This window comes from Nerophis ophidion, linkage group LG09, assembly GCF_033978795.1.
Source record: "Nerophis ophidion isolate RoL-2023_Sa linkage group LG09, RoL_Noph_v1.0, whole genome shotgun sequence".
NCBI classification, from domain to species: Eukaryota; Metazoa; Chordata; class Actinopteri; order Syngnathiformes; family Syngnathidae; genus Nerophis; species Nerophis ophidion.
In genome coordinates, this window is record NC_084619.1 from 53,226,781 (window position 1) to 53,241,995 (window position 15,215).

Here is a 15,215-nt window from a genome sequence, read left to right on the forward strand (position 1 = left end):
TTGGTACCTGCATAAGGATTTTGATTCCTTCTTCATTTAAACGGGAAGTAATAAACATCCCATCAATCGGCATCCTGGTGAGAGCAGACATTGTACAGTAAGTGATTTTTTTACTATGTTAGTAGTCTGTATTTATTTTTTTCGCACTTAGCAATACCGCAACTTGCTGGATGTGCTTATCACTCAGCTTCTAAAACTTGTAGCTCATCCTCTGTAGATTCAGGCTCAACATTCTAATGCTTCTGTGATAATACACACCTGAATGCTTAAACTGAACAAAATACGTAAATATTACATATTATTATTACATAAATACTAACATGTATATAAAATGTTGATAGAGGTTTGGTATTTTATAAAAGCGCTTTAGAGGCGTATTACAGAGAATTCCATAACCCCGATTTTTAGCTGACTTTTACAAACCTTTATTTACGAGTTAGAATGCATTACAAAGAAAAAACATATGTGTGCTTGTTTCACATAAGGATTGTTAATGATAGGCAAACATTTTAATAAAAAAGTGCAGTTCCCCATTAAAGGATTGGCTACTGCTAAGTGCCCCTCCTGCATTTAAAAGCACTCAGAGGTGGCTTGGACTTTTTTCTGACAGTGAAAAAATATCAACAAAAAAACAACGAAATAATGTTTAATTGTATTTTCAAATGTATTTGTGCTTCTTTTCATGGTTTTCAACCACTTGTTGTTTTGTTATTCCTCTCTTCTAAAGCGTCCATTACAATAACATGCACATAAATTATGACAGATTATGCAAATTAGGCGAGTAGTCCCCCACAAATAGATTGGTGTCCTTTGGAAAACACTGGTGAAATAAAGCAGCAAGTTTAAGCAGCCTAGTAATGGTAACGTAATTAGACATGTTGATGCACAAACTTACTGTATATAATGCATTAATCATGTCTACACTTTCCACAACATACTGCAGCTTCTGAGGAAATTATTTCCAGACTTGAATTTGAGGGTTAACAGTCTCGTTAGATGGATTAAGATTTTATCCAGTAAGCATTGCGATGCTTTTCTCTTGAGGAAATGATTAGTCAATCTGCCTAGCATGACGCATGTGTAGCTCCACAAATTATTTACTGAAATGTAAAGTGAATATTCTTAGCTCTTTAACAGTAAAAGCAAGTGATTGTTTGCAGTACACTTGTGGTATTATTTATCCTCTTATGAAGTGTACACAAAATATGCAACTGTATGTTTGATTTACTGTGCAGAACTCGACGATATAATTGGTTATAAAGCGATGTATGTGTATGTCTATTACTGGAACGTGTGCAGAAAGTGAGCAAAGAAACATGAAAGTTAAAACAAACATACTTAGAAATACAAATAGACTTCATTTTGTCGCTTCTTTCTCTTGTTTTTTTATGTCACAAGCAAGACGAGGTCACACATGAGGTTGGGTACTAGGGGTGTGGTAAAAAAATCGATTCGAATACGAATCGAATACCTTGTGCGATTCAGAATCGATTCTAATTTTTTAAAATCTATATTTTATTTTTTTTTATCAATCCAACAAACCACTACACAGCAATACCATAACAATGCAATCCAATTCCAAAACCAAACCTGACCCAGCAACACTCAGAACTGCAATAAACGGAGCAATTGAGAAGACACAAACACGACACAGAACAAACCAAAAGTAGTGAGACAAAATGAATATTATCAACATTTCAGCATAGCAGTGATTAAAAATCCCTCATTGACATTATCATTAGACATTTATAAAAATAATAAAAAAGAACAATAGTGTCACAGTGGCTTACACTTGCATCACATCTCATAAGGTTGACAACACACTGTGTCCCAATATTTTCACAAAGATAAAATAAGTCATATTTTTGGTTTGTTTAATAGTTAAAACACATTTACATTATTGCAATCAGTTGATAAAACATTGTCCTTTACAATTATAAAAGCTTTTTTTTTTTTTAAATCTACTACTCTGCTTGCATGTCAGCAGACTGGGGTAGATCCTGCTGAAATCCTATGTATTGAATGAATACAGAATTGTTTTGAATCCAAAAAATATAGTTTTTGAATCGAGAATCGAATTGAATTGAAAAAATCGATATATTGTCTAATCGTGACCCGAAAAATCGATATTGAATCGAATCGTGGGACACCCAAAGATTCGCAGCCCTATTGGGTACCGTTCACATTTGAACCGATAAAGTACCAATTCCCTGTACCTCAGAATCTATACCAGTACTGAACAGTACCAATATTCAGTACTTTTGTATGTAATAATAAATATTGTTTCTGGTAAAAAAAAAAACATTTTTATTGCAACATTTAAAAATGAGTTGATTATGATAACAACTGTGCAGTTGTTATATCTTGTTTTATTTTTATTTTATTTTTTAAAATTACAATATGACAATAGGTTTCAATTACAGTAGCAAGTCCAAGCAGAAGTGTATAGTTTATAGTGTGTTCTTTTGTTGCGCCCTAAAAAGTGTTAATACTACACTGAACAAAAATATAAACCTAACGCTTTTAGTTATGCTCCCATTTTACATGTGTTGAACTTAAAGATCTTCTACTTTTACTATATACACAAAATACCTATTCCTCTCAAATATTCTTCACAAATCTGTCTAAATCTGTGTTAGTGAGCACTTCTTCTTTGCCAAGATAATCCATCCCACCTCACAGGTGTGGCATATCAAGCTGCTGATTAAACAGCATGATTATTGCACAGGTGTGCCGTAGGGTGCCCACAATAAAAGGCCACTCTGAAATGTGAGGCGAGGTGACACCTGTGAGGTGGGATGGATTATTTTGACAAAGAAATAGTGCTCACGAAAGGTTTAGATCTTTGAGTTTTAAAATGGGAACAAAAAAAAAGTGTTGTGTTTATATTTGTGTTCAGTCTATAAGAATTGTACTTATTACGCACCGGCTGTTTGATTGTAACGTTCATCTTAGTTGAAGTTTTCTTTAACAAATATGGAAGTGTTAAAATCGCCATGTCGCCACTAATGCTAATTCGTAGCATGTCAATGGCAAAACTATTGTATATTATTATCAAGCCAAAACATTTTTGGAAAAGTGGAGCGTTGTTTCAGTCAATTGCTTTGTTAGCATCGCCCAGTGTCGAAGTGCAAACCCGGCTTGACGTCATGTGCAACCCAGGTACCGTAACAAAGCCCTGCTAGATTTTACGCGAATCAGTGTCTGGTACAGTACGACCCACAGGATTCGGTCCAAAGCATCGGGTTTGACCTCAGGGTCTTTAAGTGTCCATTAGCTTCATAAAAAGTCACTTGATTTGTCACTGAAAAACTCAATGTAGAGGGGTCTAAATACTAGATAGTACATTCACAGACAGTCCCATTATAATGTGTTTGAGAGGGCAAACAGGTGGCGAGGTCCAAATAAATGAATGTTTTTTTTAATCAATATGAAGTAAGTACAAACCCTGTTCCATATGAGTTGGGAAATTGTGTTAGATGTAAATATAAACGGAATACAATGATTTGCAAATCCCTTTCAACCCATATTCAATTAAATGCACTACAAATACAATAAATTTGATGTTCAAACTCATAAACTTTATTTAAATTTTTTGGCAAATAATAATTACTTTAGAATTTCATGGCTGCAAAAGTGCCAAAGTAGTTGGGAAAGGGCATGTTCACCACTGTGTTACATCACATTTTCTTTTAACAACACTCAATAAACGTTTGGGAACTGAGGAAACTAAATGTTGAAGCTTTGAAAGTGGAATTCTTTCTCAATCTTGTTTTATGTAGAGCTTCAGTCGTTCAACAGTCCGAGGTCTCCACTGTCGTATTTTATGCTTAATAATGCGCCACACATTTTCGATGGGAGACAGGTCTGGACTGCAGGCGGGCCAGGAAAGTACCCGCACTCTTTTTTTACAAAGCCACGCTGTTGTAACACGTCCTGAATGGCGCTTGGCATTGTCTCGCTGAAATAAGCAGGGGCGTCCATGAGAAAGACGGCGCTTAGATGGCAGCATATGTTGTTCCAAAACCTGTATGTACCTTTCAGCATTTATGGTGCCTTCACAGATGTGTAAGTTACCCATGCCTTGGGCACTAATGCACCCAGCAAAGTTTTAGAAGTACCATCATAGATGCTGGTTTTTTAACTTTGCGTCAATAACAGTCTGGATGGTTCACTTCTTTTTTGGTCCGGATGACACGATGTCGAATATTTCCAAGAACAATTTGAAATGTGGACTCGTCAGACCACAGAACACTTTGCATCAGTCCATCTTAGATGATCTCGGGCCCAGAGAAGTCGGCGGCGTATATGGATGTTGTTGATAAATGGCTTTTGCTTTGCATAGTAGAGCTTTAACTTGCACTTACAGATGTAGCGACCAACTGTATTTAGTGACAGTAGTTTTCTGAAGTGTTCCTGAGCCCATATGGTGATATCCTTTAAAGATTGATGTCGGTTTTTGATACAGTGCCGTCTGAGGGATCGAAGGTCACGGTTATTCAACGTTGGTTTCCGGCCATGCCGCTTACGTGAAGTGATTTCTCCAGATTCTCTGAACCTTTTGATATTATGGATCGTAGATGTTGAAATCCTTAAATGTCTTGCAATTGCACTTTGAAAAACGTTGTTCTTATACTGTTTGACTATCTGCTCACGCAGTTGTGGACAAAGGGGTGTACCTCGCCCCATTTTTTCTTGTGGAAGACTGAGCATTTTTTGGGAAGCTGTTTTTATACCAAATCATGGCACCCACCTGTTCCCAATTAGCCTGCACACCTGTGGGATGTTCCAAATAAGTGTTTGATGAGCATTCCTCAACTTTATCAGTATTTATTGCCACCTTTCCCAACTTCTTAGTCACGTGTTGCTGGCATCAAATTCTAAAGTTGATGATTATTTGCAAAAAAAAAACGTTTATCAGTTTGAAAATCAAATATGTAGTCTTTGTAGCATATTCAACTGAATATGGGTTGAAAATGATTTGCAAATCATTGTATTCCGTTTATATTTACATCCAACACAATTTCCCAACTCATATGGAAACGGGGTTTGTATAACTGTAGTTGAATAACAAATGAGAAGCAAAAGCAGCAAACAGACCAAAGGGAACAATAAACATTCCCTCTTGTCTTCCAGGCTGTGACCTGCTCTCCTTCAGACACACACATTAGTAGGCACGCACAAGCTATGCATGTTCATAAAAGCAATCGCGTGACCACACAACGTCAACCCAAGGACCTGTGTGTCCCTTGTGACGGCTTTCTCCTGTTGCTGCAGAGTACCATAGCAACCAACCAACAACAACAACTGATGAGCTTGGCTGTTATTTTGCACTCCTCTTTGGGCCAAAGAAAGGCGCCTGCAGTGATCAAGCACCGCAATGAATGAGACTGGGACTACTTGTCACCCACGGCGTTTTGGACAGAACAAAACAACCTTCTTAAAAGTACTTGGTTTTCTCTCTCTCTGGCTCCTCAAAATAAATAAAATGTCTACTGTATGTGAGTGCAACACTGAAATGATTCCCCCACTGCAGGCACAAATGGCTGAAGCCCCATTATTCATTAAAGGACTTTGAATGGTCATATATACTTTATGAGAGAAGCTTCAATTATATGCATGTCCGGAAATACAGAGGTGGTCTCTACTGACGTTCACACTATATAGGAGCACTTGCATGATCAATGCTCGTACACTGAAAATTATTTGCCACTTGCCAAGATTTAAAATTGTATTTCTAGAAATGTCCTTATTTTTAAGAGGTACTGTCATTGACTTTACATCATGACCTTAATTTTAGCATGAATCAATACAGTTTGTCTATTCTAGTTTGAGAATAATAAACTTGAGAAACTAACTATTCAAAATAGATATTTTGCCCTCCCCCACATAGAAAATCTTGTTTAAAGATTCTGCAACATCCTGAGGATACTTTTTGCAAGTTCAATAATGCTAGTTTGAAAGTCCTGCTAATTTGTAAATATAAAAATCTTAATTTAGGATGTCTTATCAAGTAAAATTAACTAGCCGCGAGGATAAAACATTTCACAAGTTTTTAGTAGTTTTTACTCAAATCCTGTCTTTTCATCGTATATTTTGTAAGTTTTTTTTTTTATGCAGTGTATGGCCACGAGAACAAGAACTTCTGCAAAACTTGTGCATTAAAAACCATAAAGCCAGGGCTGTCATTGACCTTGACTATAAAAAGCGTGGAAGAATAACCAAAGGTAGCTAAAAAAAAATGGATTTGCATCGAAATCGTAATTCTTATTTATTCCAATTCTAAATCGATTTATCATTTTAAAAAATGTATTAAAAAAAGATATGAAAATTAATCAAAAGAAAATTAACACACACACACACACACACACACACACTATATTTTCTATATTTATTTACTATATATATAATATATATTTATATATGTAAAAAAAAAAAATAATAATAATATATATATATGTATATATATATATCCATCCATCCATTTTCTACCGCTTATTCCCTTTCGGGGTCGCGGGGGGCGCTGGCGCCTAACTCAGCTACAATTGGGCGGAAGGCGTTGTACACCCTGGACAAGTCGCCACCTCATCGCAGGGCCAACACAGATAGACAGACAACATTCACAATCACATATATATATATATATATATATATATATATATATATATATGTGTATACACAAACATTTATATATGTATATGTTTTTTTTAAGAATCAATTTTTAAGAATACTTTTTCAAGCCATCTCAATGTTTACTCACTGTGTGTACACGTCATACGTAAGCAACCAAAAGTAGGTTTTGTAACCTGTTTTAAAAAGGTTTTATAATAATTATTGTACCAAATAATACTTTGCGAGAATCAGTTTGAAACAAGAATCGTGCTTAATTGAGAATCAATTCTGAATCAAATCTTTGATTGATTCATTGATTGATTCATTGAAACTTTTATTAGTAGATTGGACAGTACAGTACATATACCGTACAATTGACCACTAAATGGTAACACCCGAATAAGTTTTTCAACATGTTTAAGTCGGGTCCACGTTAATCAATTCATGGTATATATCTTCAACCCAAGAAAGGGAATCGGACCGAATCGTGAGGTGCCCAAAGATTCACACCTCTAACCGGAAGAAGGAAATTATTGAAGAGAGAAGAGCAGAGATATATTTTCCCAATGTTCACTTATTTTTAAGTAATTACACCACATTTCAGCAACAGAACCAATGTTGTAATAGTCGCAAGGAGCAAATTGCTCAATCAGCATTAATAGTGTTGACGAGTTCAGTCGAAAAAGTGCATATTTTATTTTTAAAGTGTCGAAAGAAGTAAATAAATGCTGCTGGATTCTGACCACTTCAAATATGGCTATTTTTATTTTCTGAAGGTAATTAAAAAAACTACCGTAAATTCCAGACTACAAGCCGCTACTTTTTTTCCTACGTTTTGAACCCTGCGGCTTATAAAGTGGTGCAGATAAATTATGGATTTTTCCTTCGCTGACGGCCATAATGCAAATACTTTTAATAAAACACATGCAAATACACTGAAATGTTGTGTTAATGTTTGTGCTATGGTGCCATCGTTTGGACAGGTTTGCTCACTGCAGGTGCTGCGGGGTGAATGTGTACAGTATTTCCTTCCGTTTACTAGAGCTTTCAACCGGCTGTACAAGAGCCGTTCCCTCTTCTAGTTGTGCATGGATAGATTTTCTGCTCAAAAGGATTTTATATTCATCACTCCAAGCAGTGTTCGCAAGTTTTATAATATAACTAAAGCAATTCATACTTACTAAACCATCCCATGTGTGATGTCTGTAGGAGTGTTTTCATGCATATTTGTATGTGCTGTCGTAATGTAATGAAGCTAGCTTTGTTAGAATTAACTAGTATGCCAACACCTGTACAGTGTCTGTGTTAGTACCGTATTTCCTTGAATAGCCGCCGGGGCGCTAATTAATTTAAAAGCTCTTCTCACTCCTGCGCTTATTCAACGCATGCGGTAAAAGTAAGCAAGCGCTTATAATTTTAAAACCTCTTCTCACCCTTGCGCTTACCAATGGCATGCAGTAAAAAATTGAGTGTGATAAATAAAATAATTAATAAAAAATGATTCTGCGGCCGCGGCCGGTGGTTGGGGACCACTGCTGTACATGTCATCGCGCCCATCTTTGCACCATGGTACCTGCGTGCCAGTAGGACGCATGCATTTCGCTTCTGCTCATATGAGATTGCAATGCATACTTGATCAACAGCCATACCGTTTACACTGATGGTTGTGATATAAACAACTTTAAAACTCTCACTAATATGCGCCACACTCTGTGAACCCTAACCAAACAAGAATAACAAACACATTTCTGGAGAACATTGGCTCTGTAACACATTATAAACGTAACATAAGAATTACCCAGAATTCCAATGCATCCATGACTCTTAGCTATATTATACACGCGCCCCCAACCCCGCCCACCTCAACCGACGCACGGAGGGGGGGGGGAATTGGAATTCTGGGTAATTCTTATGTTGCGTTTATAATGTGTTACAGAGCCAATGTTTTCTAGAAATGTGTTTGTTTGGTTAGGGTTCACAGAGTGTGGCGCATATTAGTAAGAGTGTTAGAATGGTTTTATATCACAACCATTAGTGTGATCTCTTTGGCTGTGTTTTACAAGAGCCCTGGTTTACACACAGTAAAAGCAAAAAAAAACTCTTCCGCCATTTTCAAAATGACGGCAGGAGAAGCGTCTGACGTCACGAATTTGACCCAGCGGTAAAAGTAAGCATGCGCTAATAAATTTGGGGAGCGAGTTTTACCCGGCAGTAATTCAAGGCAGGCGCATACTACATGCCCGGCGGCTATTCAAGGAAATACGGTATATTAACTTTCTTTTTGTAGTGTTTCAGTTTAGTAAATTTGCCAAATCATCCCAGTGGAGTTATTGAGTCTGTTTAGCCGATTGGAGAGCTAGCTTCCACAGCTAGTGTGTCCATGACAATGACTTATGTTTTGTTTGATCAGCCGTTTTATAGGCACCTTTTATAAACAGTTAAGGTATGTAAATAATTAAAAAAATATATATTTATCCATAAATACCTAATATCACAACGTATGTATTTTCGGCTTGTAGTCCGGTGCAACAAATAGGGGGAAACATTTTTTTCTTTTCTAAAATTTAGTCGTTGCGGCTACAAAATATGGTATATCAGGAGGTTGACTCCAGCCACAACTGTTAATAACACTTTTTTCTGGCCCAATGATAATTAGTAATTGGTGGTTATTGGTTAACTGAACAGTGGTGTTAATTGGATAATTTGGGGTAATAATATAATTTTTTTAATCTACCAAAAGATGTTTCTAATATTTCTCAGGAAGAAGGCCAAAATATTAGAAATATCTGTGTGGGGATGCGGTGTTGCTCTATTTCAAGTCTAATTTGGCGTTTGGCACTCACAATTCCTGCCGCAGACGTCGGCTCTTGGCCTTGGCATCAGCCAATTCCACGGAAAGGTGCTGCCGGCTCTCCGTCCTCCTCATGCTGGGGGATCCGTTGGGGGAGTGGGCCGGACCGGGACCAAGCGGGGACAGCTGGACACAGTCTCTCTCCTGGGTTAGTTCCACGATACTCTGGAAGACACAGACACGCTTTTAGAAAACGTGACAATATGCAACAAGTTGGGATTTCAATCCGTCGACAAACAAGCCGCCAGAAAGCAAGCCCCGAACGTAAAAAGCACCACAGTGGCGCCCCCACTAAACATATTTAGACCCCAAGCCTGTGACAGGAAATGGGCTTTTAATTGACAACTTCTGGACAACCCAGTGGTAATCTGGAGGGTATTAGATACCCCAAAACACACACACACACACACACACCGCAGCTCTATCAGTTGGAGCCATCTGCACCCTATGGGTTGGAAACTCAACTGATGCATAAAAGCTAACCCAAACACACACACAGACACACCAATCTTTCAACCGTGAGACAGTTAACAGTTTCAACCCTTCCTTCCTGAGGCAGCTCACTTGGCGGTAATGTTTCCACGCAAAGACCCCCCCCCAAAGCAGCAGCACCTCCACTGTTTAGAGAACATGGACAGATCTCCCTAAAGCAAAGCATAAAGTGGTGCAGAGGACGACGACGTCATCTTAGTACCTCCAATTGTGTGTCCCGCTCGTCCACCACATGTTTGAGATGGAGCGCCAGGTTCCTGGACAGATTCTCCAGGTCATCAGGTGGCATCTCCCCGCTCTCCAACCACTGGAGGTCCACTACGTTCTCCTGGTTGTGCGTCACCTTTAATCACAATGCAATAACAATAAGAAGACAGGTGGGCATGGGTGGAGACCTAGTGGGAACCTGGTGGGATTCACTGCAAGGTAGGGCTGGATTATAATGGCAAAAATAATAATTACAATTGTTTTGATTGATATTGAAATCACGATTAATAATATGATTATTTATCTGTTTGAAAATGTATTTATTCTACCACCAAAAATTAACTACAAATATAATTCAAAATAACAACCGGATATAAATTAGTAACAAATGAATAATAACAACAACAACAATAACAATTATAGTAGTCCATCCATCCATCCATTTCTACCGCTTATTCCCTTTGGGGTCGCGGGGGCGCTGGTGCCTATCTCAGCTACAATCGGGCGGAAGGCGGAGTACACCCTGGACAAGTCACCATCTCATCGCAGGGCCAACACAGATAGACAGACAACATTCACACTCACATTCACACACTAGGGCCAATTTAGTGTTGCTAATCAACCTATCCCCAGGTGCATGTCTTTGGAGGTGGGAGGAAGCCGGAGTACCCGGAGGGAACCCACGCATTCACAGGGAGAACATGCAAACTCTACACAGAAAGAACCCGAGCCCGGGATTGGACGGGGGAAGTGTGCTGTTGTTCTGAGCTTGACGAGTCAGAAGACAATTCTCCCGTCCAAAGGCAAAACCTAGTAACTCACTTCTAGCTGATTTTGAGAATACAAAGGAAAACCAATCTATCTTGAGGCTGTCTTACAAAGATCTACAAAGTCATCAAACGTATAGCTGTTTTCTTGAGCTTTCATTTTATTGCCGATTGAGCCATGGATTGAATCTGCTCTAATGAACGTGTGCCCTTTCTCCAGATATTTAATCACAATCTCGGGTGGGCCCCATTCTGCGTTTGCACATTGGCCAAGAGCCGTGTACAGCGTCCAGTTTTTATTTTGACCTCCACAGTTATCTGCCAAAAAGAGTATGCAAGGGGAAGAATCAAAAACAATACATTTAATGAAGGTGCTTGCAACGTCCTGGGCCAATCTTCTAAATATCCCCTCGTGCCATAATATCACATAATCAGGTTGACCGTCGGCCCCCATTTGTGCAAATGTCTCATTAAACACAATAAGGCGACTGACAAAGAAGTTCCGATTGGTCCCTTGAGATACTAGGTTTTTCTGTTGTATCTACGTGGTTATGTGGTAGTTGCTCGGTCCTGCCATGCGCGTAACAGCTTACTTACGGAACAATATCGCAGACACTAATGTAAAGCCTATCACCTAGGAACTCCAAAATTATTATCAGCTCAGTTTTGACAAAAATTGAGTTACTGGGGTTTGCCTTTGGACGGGAGAATTTCAGGCTGAAAAAAAAAAAGAGAAAAAAAGAGTGCCTTTCAAGTTGCGACTGCTGTTTGCACATTGATCTTACATCAATGATGTCATTCACCACAACACAAGCAGATGAGATGTGCTGTGGGTGTATGGATTTTTTCTTGCTAACTTAAGCGTGGTATTTTAACCTTTGTCTCAAGTGCCGTGCCCACATTGTTTAGTTCAGTACGTGTTTGGGGCATAAATGAGCAATACACTTTTTCCCAAACAAATGTTCTTTCTCAATAAGCAAACATTTCACTCACATTTATGTCCATTTCCAAGATATTCTGCATTAAACAGCGGACTCCATGTTATTGGCCAAATCTGCAATTCCATCCGTGGTTATGTTAACGTGGGATTTTCAGTTTTTTTGTTGAGTTTAGTGATTATTGATGATTGATTATTGTCAAAAAAATGTTGTATTCCTGGTGAGATCCCAGACTCCTAGTAGACGTGTTTTTTTTAATTCATAAGCTTGATCATCCGTTTCACCGTTACAAGTTCTGTATGTTGCATGCACGTTTGATACTTTTGGATTGTAATATTTTTATGATCGTGAGAAGCCAAAATCGAAAATTGTGATTAAAATTTGATTACTTGTCTAGCCCTACTGTACAATAAGGGAAAAGCACCTCTTGGATGTGGGACGCAATGACTGCTTTGGTGTCGAAATCCAGAGTCTGGATGCGTTCGATGTAGTCCTCCTTCTTCTCGCACTGCAAAAAGACAACACAGAGTGACTTTTGAAGAATTTTAACAGAACTGTAAAGTCCCGTCAGTGATGCTTTTTCTTTGGATTTTTGGGGGTGTTTCATCCATACTGCTCTTACCTGCACTGCACAGCCCAGCAGCAACAGCAGCAGTTTCTTCATCTCCTCCAGACCTCGCTCTGAAGGGGAAACACAAGAAATAGCTTAATAACATTATGTTAATCTTCTTGTTATAAGAACATTTAAGATGTATGACTCCATTCTGGAGCTCCAAAAATAAGATAAAAGCTGAGATGAGCTCACGTCCAAATGATTTACTACTACTTCCTTTTTCATTTGACACAACGCCACAATGTTTTGAGCGGCGAGAAGACAGAGCATCTGTCAACAATCTCTGCAGGCTTCGACTCACATGCGCGTGTGTGTACCAGTGAGCAAGAGGTATGGTATACGAAAAAAGGCATGCAGCGTGTCTATGTTGCCGCTGTGCTTGTTACCAACAAACCCTGAGGAGTGACACAAATGATTCATGTGCTTCGCCCCAACACATGAAGCAGCTCATTGCTGAAGATGCAAAGACGCGGGTCATTGACCTCTGACCTAACCTTTTCAAACATTAGAAAGAAGATAAAGCATTTTGTAAAGGCTCAGAAGGTTGACTTCCATGCCACTTTATTAGGGACAACACACCTACAGTGTCGTATAATAGACCTCAGCAGAGGTCGTCTTGTCTATACAAAGTAAACTTGGATATACTTTAGAGTAGTCAGCGTAAAGCTTACGTCGCAGTAGGGACGTACAATATTTTTTTAAGTCAATAGCCCAACAACTTCCTGCTTCTCAGGACCAATACAACAAAATGTCTATATATATATATATATATATATATATATATAAACATTATACATACAATACTGTATAAACACAGATCTACATACATTAACACATATAAATAAATTTAAGCACATATGTACATATACAAAAATATATATACATACATACATATATATAGATATAAACACAAGTATACATACATATACAAACATACATATACATGTATACAGATTTATTCATACATATACATACATGTATATAAATACATACTGTAAACAAACATACACGTGTATATACAAACATCTACACATGTATGTATCCATCCATCCATTTTCTACCGCTTATTTCCTTTGGGGTCGCGGGACATGTAGGTATGTATATATGTATATATGTATATATATATATATATATATATATATATATATATATATATATATACATATGTCATTGTTTCCCACAGGTCAGGCATCTATTTGTGGTGGTGTGGTCGGCGGCGCAGGAGGGGGGGACAGGTGGGGGGGCGGGTGGCAGCGGCGGCGCCGATGACCAAGAAGAACGGGGAGTTGGAATATAATTACAACACTTTATGTAGATATTTATATACATATTTATATAATATTTACATATTTATATAATATGTAACTACAAGCTCCATTCAAAGACAGAGTCCCATTGCTTTTATGAGCGGTCGAGCGAGTCAAAAGCCAGAAAATTTAAAAAAATTAATAATTATTATTTATTTTAGTTTTTAATTTGTATTTGTGGCGGCCGTGATTCTTTTGTGGCGTGCCGCCACAAATAAATGAATGTGTGGGAAACCCTGTATGTATATATATACACAGAATATATATATATATATACACAGAATATATATATATATATATATATATATATATATATATATATATATATATATATATATATATATATATATATATATATATATATATATATATATATATATATATATATATATATATATATATATATATATATATATATATATATATATATATAGATAACAAGGACTCAGATTTCCCTCGCCCGAACGTGGTCTCCTGCTCTAGGAGAAAAGGGGCACTTGTTTTCCTCACCCTCACCCACCTACAGCACAGTACGGGTAATCTCGCCTCATTGGAGCTATTTTGTTTGTTATCGGATTTATTGGTATGACATCATAATTCCTCATATCGGTCCGATATTTATCGTCCACCCCAGCTAATAACTTGGGCTCCTTACCATTTTGGAAAATATGCAACATGGCCCAGTTTACCGAGGGAGGAGATCATTCTGTGCTTCACATTGTCACAGTTAATATTGGAATTCATGTTCTTTCAAAGAACCGGAACTTCCCGGTGCTAGCAGCACTCGTGCAGCCTGAGACTTTGCCACGGCCACATTACGGGTAGCTACGGCAAATGATCTATTTGCCTTTTAACACCATTCTGCTGGGCAAGTGTTCCTAATAAAATGTTTCCCTGGTGTGCAAAAGTAGAAAAACCAAAAGCGCCGAGTGACTATCGAGGCGCAGATGGGTGACGGGCTGACAAAAAGTTAATTCTCGCAGTCGTGGAGCTTAGCGGGAACTCCATTAGAGCCGCTTGGAGACGGGGAAAGGATTTAGCTCGGCAAATCTCGCGGAGACAGGTAGGGCTAGATAAGCAGTCTGGTAGGACAAATAAATGCACCAAGCGAGAGAGGAAGAGGAGCGAAATGCTGTAGGAGGCAGACACAAACACCAGACTTGGATTGAAAAAATAAAAAGGGGGAGGGATGGTTGAAAATGGTTTGGATACACATCCATCTCTTTAACACACTGGATTCATCCATGCAGCTATTTTATGCTGCACACATCCATGCAGCCTTCCTTCCTTCCTTCCTTGTTATGATTCATCTCCGCTTCCTTTCCTCTCTCTCCGCTCCATCCTCAAAGAGAGTGACTCACTCTTTTTATCTGCCATTGTTAATGCCGGTGTGAGTGAAAAGCGGGAATGATGTGTGTGTGTCTCGTC

The 15,215-nt window shown here is 38.2% G+C and overlaps 1 protein-coding gene across 7 annotated transcripts in view; it reads right to left on the reverse strand.

Moving 5' to 3' along the window:
- Positions 1–15,215, reverse strand: part of LOC133559457 (girdin-like) — a 183,008-nt gene that overhangs the window by 63,375 nt on the left and 104,418 nt on the right. For all 7 annotated transcript variants that reach the window (XR_009808177.1, XM_061911231.1, XM_061911229.1 and 4 more), the window contains exons 5-8: positions 12,490–12,548; positions 12,292–12,375; positions 10,158–10,298; positions 9,456–9,628 (exon numbers count right to left, since the gene is read on the reverse strand). Coding sequence is in view for 6 of the 7 variants with exons in the window: in XM_061911231.1 (XP_061767215.1) it covers positions 9,456–9,628; positions 10,158–10,298; positions 12,292–12,375; positions 12,490–12,548 (457 nt within the window). In the remaining variant the exon portion in view is untranslated. The remainder of the gene's footprint in view (positions 1–9,455; positions 9,629–10,157; positions 10,299–12,291; positions 12,376–12,489; positions 12,549–15,215) is intronic.